Source organism: Pteropus medius, unplaced genomic scaffold (genome assembly GCF_902729225.1).
Source record: "Pteropus medius unplaced genomic scaffold, Ma_sr-lr_union100, whole genome shotgun sequence".
Taxonomy (NCBI): domain Eukaryota; kingdom Metazoa; phylum Chordata; class Mammalia; order Chiroptera; family Pteropodidae; genus Pteropus; species Pteropus medius.
The window spans coordinates 13,120,453-13,127,421 of record NW_024347788.1 but is presented as its reverse complement, the minus strand read 5'-3'; the positions used below and the strand labels follow the sequence as shown (position 1 = coordinate 13,127,421).

The 6,969-nt window shown below is 61.0% G+C and overlaps 1 protein-coding gene across 1 annotated transcript in view; it reads right to left on the bottom strand.

Annotated features, from left to right (window-relative positions):
• Positions 1-1,705: 1,705 nt before the first annotated feature.
• Positions 1,706-6,969, bottom strand: part of CSMD1 (CUB and Sushi multiple domains 1) — a 1,293,618-nt gene continuing 1,288,354 nt past the window's right edge. Inside the window, exons 69-70 of the mRNA XM_039877340.1 lie at positions 2,131-2,263; positions 1,706-1,760 (exon numbers count right to left, since the gene is read on the bottom strand). Of these exons, the coding sequence (XP_039733274.1) occupies positions 1,706-1,760; positions 2,131-2,263 (188 nt within the window). The remainder of the gene's footprint in view (positions 1,761-2,130; positions 2,264-6,969) is intronic.

Here is a 6,969-nt window from a genome sequence, read left to right as displayed (position 1 = left end):
GGCGCCTGCGGGCCCGGTCGGCTCACACCCTCGTGCGTCCGGCGGCTCGTTCTTTTAGCGGCTGGTCGACGTCCTCCGCAGACCTCTGAAAATGGGAGCCGTTTCCCAAATCAAAGGACGTCTGATCCCGGCTGACGACGCTGGGCCGGACGATGTTTGGTTCGCACGTCACCTGTCACTGAGAGCTACGTGGCCTGAGGAAGGCCCTGTACCTTTCAGTCCTCGGAGACCCAGGGCCAAGATGCCCGACTTGGGAACGGCTGAGACATGAATATAAACTTGGGTTCACAGCCGGTACTCACGGCCACTAGATGTGGCTGTTTTTCTAATGAAAGTTTGTCTCCAATGAGTCAGTTATAAAAAAGAACTATACTCATTGTGAAACTATTGTTTATATTTTCTGGTTTAAAGGAAGTCCCATGTAGGATCTGAGATTAGAGAATTAAAGGGTTTTTAGATATAAAAGTCCTAAAGCGATCTAGTCTGACCGCCCACCCCACCCAGTTCTTTTTTTCTAGAAAAGACGACATTACGCCAGCAGCAGAGCGCAGCCTGGATGTAAACGGCCACACCAAAGAAACGTCGCTTGACGCCGGCTGTAAAGAAACTTGTTTTGTGATTACGAGTGGGTTTCCTCGTTCCAACAGACTCATTAGGGAAAAGCACCGAAAGCGTGTGGCCCCAGAGAACCGGGTTCTGTCTGCGCGCCGGTCATCTGCCACGGCCCTACAGGCCGGGCAAGGCCGAAAACGCAGCAGCAAACGTTCGTACACAAACTCAGCCGAACGCGGATGCAGCTTAGGGCCGGCTGGGATTGTCCGCTCGTCAACCAAGTCACAAGTCGCCAGTGTCTCCTCGCCGCTAGGGAAAAGCTGCAGAGCTGGCCAGACTCCGGGGCTGAGGGCAGGAGGTCACGGGGCAGGCAGAGCCAGGCGCCCGGGACTCCAGGCTGCCGTGATGGCGAGAGGGCCGTGGGCAGTGGAGATGGGCTTTCACGGGAAGGAGCACAGAGCCGGCCGCTGAGGGCACGGGGCCCGGGGGGAGCTGGCGGCTTGGCGTGTCCCCTGGGCAGGTGGCAAGGGCTCGGCAAGGGTCTGGGGGCCGGACAGGGGTCTCTTCCTGCTGCGAAGGCCCTGCGCCCCTCCTGCGGCACAGACTCAGCGGTGGCTTCGGGGTGGCTTTCCGGGGAGCCAAGGCGTCCGAGCCCCACTTCGCTCTCCGGACACGGGCGCGTCACCCCCCCAGGACGTGCGGCAGCGCGGGGGAGTGGGGGCCACAGCCGTGGAGGCGAAGCGGGTCAGAGGCACACGGGGCGTGGGTGCTGCCCTCTGCCCAGCTCACCGCCTGCGGTCTGCTCCCGCCTACCCTCACGCGAGGCGCCTGAGACTGACCATTTATAGGGGCGTTTCTAAGGCTAAAGACGACTGTGCCGTCTGTTGAATGTTCCTCCGAGGCTGTGTTGCCTTAAAGTGAGGCACCGCAAGTGACGCCTCTGGTAAGGGGCTAATAACACCCAACGCTTGCAAAGAACTCGTGCAACTCGCCAATAAAAAATCGTTAACAAACGGACAGAGGACTCGGCCACTTCTCCTGCCATGTCACATGGCCAGCAGACGTGTGAAAAGATGCTCGACTTCACCAGCTGTTAGGGAAACGCAGGTCAGAACCACCGTGAGATGCCACCTCACCGCCGTGGGAATGACCGTCATGCACAGGACGGGTCATAGCTGGTGTCGGAGAGGATGCGGGGGAAAGGGACCCTCAGACACAGCGGGGGGGATGCAAACCGGCACGGCCACTGTGGAAAGCCGTCCGGAGGTTCCTCAAAGGACTAGCAATAGAATTCATTACCATGTGACCCAGCAATCCCTCTTCTGGGTATTTACCCCCAAAACACGAGAACATTTAACCACAGATACGTGCGCCCCGGAGTTCGCAGTGGCACTGTTCCCGGTGGCCAGGACACGGGGACAACCCACGTGCCCTCGGACGGACGACGGACGGCCCTCGGCACGCGCGGAGGGGGCCGGCCGTGCGCTGCAGCGGGAGGGCCAGGCGCATGTGCGTGCGCGTGGTGCACAACCAGCCCCGACCCCTCGCCCCGTGATGCGCGCAGCGCTCCCCACGCACCTGTGCTTGTAGAGGTGGAACACGAACCCCGCCAGGATCAGGGCGAAGAACGGGACCAGGATGGCGGCCGCGACCGAGCCGCTGCTCGTGCCCTGGTGCTGCTGTGCGGGGTCGCGGCCGGGGCGCGAGGGCTCTGCAAGACAGAAGGGACAGTCAGCGCGGTCACACGTCACACGTCACACGCCTCGTGGAGGAGCCCGGGCCCCGCAGGGAGCAGGAGGCGCAGAGCCGTGGGGAGCAGGGTGACGGCCTTTCCCGGGGTCACGCCCACCCTGAGGATCGAGCTGCACGAGCCCGAGCCCCCTTAGGGACGCTTGGCAGCGCTCAGCACGACCCGGCGCCTGCTCGGGCTCGGCCCGGCGCCCTCTGCCTCGTGCCCGGGCGCAGGCCCCAGCACAGCACGCGTCGTGGCCACCACTAAGGGCCCCCGGTCTGTGTGAGCGCAGCCCGCTTTCCCTTCAGGGAGCTGCCGAAAGTCATCACGGAGTCGAGAACGACCGGAAAGGAGGGGGCGGCTCAATGTCAGACATCGGCTTCTAGGAGAACGCGGAACGACGCTAAACCGCCACTCCCGTCCACGAGACGGCGAGGCGGGCGTAGGACCCGAGCCGCCAGGACGGAGGCGCCATCACTCTATTGTCTGCGCCCCCCGAGGGGCGAGCCCGGGCCCGGCTGCGAGAGACCCGCGAAGGTCGGAAATCCGCTCCCCAGAAAACGTCTGTTAAGGGGTTACTGCCAACTGAGGAAGTGTGTTCTGAAGATTTACTCATAAAATGCGATTGAGAAACACACCTGGCTTAACGGCGTGCACTCACTCAACCCCGTGTGTGACGGCCCATGACTGGGGTCGCCCAGGTCTGCCCTGGCTCAGAAGTATGTTCCCAGAGCTCACAGAACGTTAATTATAAAGACAAACCAGTTTCATTTCTTTTTACAAACATAGAGGCAAAGAGGCAATCAAATGTGAAAAATATTAAATAGCTTTTTAAATAGAAATCCTTGACTTTTTACATAAAAACTCAAAAATTATATTGTCTACCATGTGCTTCCATAGGTGCAGGGTCACGCTGCCCCTAGCACCCTGAGGTCTGACACGAGCTGCTTTTATCAGCGGTGTGTGCCTGGCTCCTTTCACTGACCCACAGCTTCCTGAGACCCTTCCGCACGGGCTCGCGCGCATCAGAGCTGGCTGTCCGTTTTCAGAGGCACTCGCCACCTGCAGGCAAGGGCAAAACGCCAGCAGCTTCTTCTCCGTGGCTCTCAGCATCCAGGTGATGGGCACGTGGGCGGAGTCACGCCAGCTGGAGGCCCTCACCCCGATGCAGAACTTGCAGAGTGACGTGCAGCATCCTGAGACGGTTCAGATCCAGTCCCGTGGCTGTGGGGAGCCGAGAGCCTCAGGGACGTCGGACCCCCGGTGCTGGTGCCAGCAGCAGCCGGCACGGTGCGGAGGCGGCAACGCCCAGCCGCAGGGGGTGGCACCGCCAGTAGGGAGACCCTGGGCCCAAAGGGGGGCCACCCGACGTGTCAGGACACCTCGACCTCTTGGAACAAGGCCTGTGCCCAGCAGCGCTTTACTGCGAGCCGCATGCAGCAGAGGTAAGTTCCGAGATGCCGGCCGCTGACCCCCGGCCCCGAGCCCGCGGCGGCAGCCGGGACGTACAGGTGCTCAGCCCGCACTTCTGAAGCGGAAGCTCACGCTGGCTTCGCAGGGGCCAGCACGCGCCGACTTCCCGTGGCTTCCTGCCACCTTGCGTGTTGACTTCCAGAACCCTCAGGACTTTCAGCGACCTCATGCGGTAAGCCCATCAGTCTGCCAAATGACCAGCCTGCTCTGCAGACAGACCATCTGGACACCAGACCCTCAGTCCCTCACGGGCATCTGCATGCAGGGGGCTCCAGGAGGCTGACATGAAAGAACAGCAGTGACTGTCGCGACCAGCTACTCCGGCGTCAGTAGGCTGGCGTGGGGAGCTCCCTAGATAATTTCCGTTGACTACTCTTGTTTTCCATTTAAGGGTGTTACCTGTTAATTAAAGGCACTAAATACGTGAAGATGTAAGTGGCAGAGGCTGGCCGGGGAGGAGAACCGTCTCCGACCCTGGGCGTAAACCCCATCTCCGCCAGCAGAGCCCGTCTCAAATCGCCTCGCTCCTCCGAACAGGAAGGCCGGCGCGGCTTTCCCATGGCGTGGCGTCTTCACAACCCGGACCTCTGAGCCCCTGCTTCGGCGGCGAGCGGGGCTTTCTTAACTTTCTCGGGTCACGCCCAGCGTCTTAAAGAAGCGCACGGGGTTCCAGCGGGAACCTCCGCCGGGGCTTCAGCGGCGCCGGGCAGTCGCCCGGCGGCTCGACCACTTTCCCTCTCTGCATTCTTTTCTCCCGTGAGGAGTCTGGACCGCAGCAAGGACCGGCCCCTGCCTGATGGTCGAGGCGATCGGCGTTGCTGCATCTCGCGTCGTCGCCGTCAAAAGTGGGCGTCCGTTCTGCCTGTCTCCACCCGTCTGTGTGAGGCTGAGGCCGGGCGTGGCGGGGGGGGGGGGGGCGACTGCGATGTCTGACCCGGCCCCCAGCCCCTTCCCTCCCCACTGGCCCCCAAACCCCCCTGCATTATCCCGGCTTCGGGCTGCAGCTGCCGCTCTGACCGTCCCCAGCTGTGCCACGTTTCCCCGTCTGCATTTCTCTACCTGAGGGTGAGGCCGAGCCCCAGCGCGCGCGTGTGTGAGTGTGTGCGCGTGTGTGAGCATGTGTGCGCGCGCGCGTGTGTGTGCGTGCGTGTGCATGCGCGTGTGCGCGCGTGTGCGCGGTGTAAGCCAGGTCCCTTCATTTTCAAACAGTGCTGTTGACAAATTCTCACGCCGCAGCAGCCGCCCACGGAAACCACGCAGAGCAGCCAAGCGCGCGGGTTTCCGCTGCTGGAGCATTTTCGCGGTGCTGCAGTCACCACCACAGTCTGGTTTTGGAACAGGTTTCTCTCCGGAACAAGCCCAGCCCCCCCCGTCCCCGGCAGGCCCCCCCGCCCCCAGCTCCAGCCAGCACCGACCGCGCTCCGGTCTACGATCCGCCTGTTCTGGGCACGTCGTGCAAACGGAACCACACAGCATGTGTTTTTCGGGTGCGTGAATGACTCCTTTTCCGCAGCATGATGTTTTCAAGATAACACTGCGCTGGGCGGACAGCCCCACCCGCTGGGCTGTTAGGGACGACGCCTCTGGAAGCTTCTGTGTCTGCATTTTCTCGGAGCGTGTGTTTTCGAGTCTGTGGCTGTAAGCTGAGATCCTGATGGATCTGTGGCCATTCTCTAAGTACTTGATGAAGCGAGGCCGTCTCCACGGAAGCTCTGCCGTTTTGACATCCATCGGCAAAGGACGAGAGTCCGGTTTCTGCACGTCCTCGCCAACAGTGTCTTCGTGGTCACGGCCACCCAGGAGGGTGCGGGCGGTGGCCCACTGTGGCCCTGGGCCACGTCCCCGGGACGGCCAGGGGTGCTGAGCATGCTCCCACGCGCTCGTTGGCCGTTTGTCTACCTTTGGAGAAATGTCTACTCAGATCCTTTGCCGATTTCTTAGTTAGGTCATTTGCCCCTATTGTTGGGCCAAAGGCCTTTGCATATTCTCGGCCCAGGTCTTATCAGAGACGTGATTTGCACATGCCTCCTCCCACTCCGTGCGTGTGCGTGTGTGTGTGCGTGTGTGTCCGGGTGGGGGATGGGGAGCCCACTTACCGTCCAGGTCCTCATGCACACTTCTGCGTCACAGTTGTCCTGCAAACTAAGTTGGTTTAGTGTCTGTTTAATGATAATTACTTTTTTCCAGTTTATCTACTGACGTTTAAGAGGTTTCTTTTTATCCGTAAAAGTCGGTTTTAGCCACAAGCCTTACATGAATGCTTGTTTTTGCATCGTTACTTAAACACGGACTTCTCTAATGAGTTGAATGGGGGGCTTGCCTGTGATTCAGATCGTTTCGGGAGGCCAGCGGGTTTTCCTGACTACGAGCTCACCACCACCTGAGAATACAGGCTGCTTATAAAGCAAGCTGGTATTCTCTGAGATTACAAAGAAGTGGGCGATGTGAAGAAAAGCCGCGACAGCTGGACGCGAGTGCAGAGCCCCGCGCAGCCCCCTGGCCGGCACGCTGGGCCCGGGGGGCAGTGACAAGGCAGGACAGCTCGGTCCAGGCGAGAGAGTGCCCCATCCCCATGGTGCTCGAACGCGTCTGCTCTGTCTCTCCAGCTCCCGACACCGCGCCCCAGCTGCAACGCGGCTCGTGAGCTCACGCCCTCGGTGAGCACGGAGGAGTTAGAGTCTTCAGGCTTAGTTTCCTGTTTCGCTCCAGAGCTTTTTAAGGACAATGACGCACCGGGTGTAGGCGCTTCCTTCGGAATCCTTTGTCTTGACAGTCTTACAAAGCGAATTCGTCAACGACAATGATCACGGAACATCGCGCTCGTGTCCTTTTGGAAGGCAGCTCTGGTACCCACACCCGCGTGGCTTATCCTTCTCGAGAGAGTTAACACGCTAACAGTGCTCCACGAACACGCGCGAGCAGCCCGGGCCGCTCGGAGGCGGCGGTGTGCCAGCCTCATCTTCTCCGCTGCTGCCCTGCGTGACGGAGACCGGCCTGGGACGAGCTGTGGCGGGCGCGAACCCAGGCCCACCGCCCCGACCCTCGCGACGACGCAGACCGCTGGCTCCTCCAGCGAGACTCCCCGCGCGGAGACAGGCTCCCGCGGGCCCTAACTCGCCGGACCACGCAGCAGGCGCGGGGCCGCGCGACGGTCTCAGGTGTTTTCCGTGTCTGATTACGAAGGGAGAGAGCGGTGGAGAGAGCGCACGAAG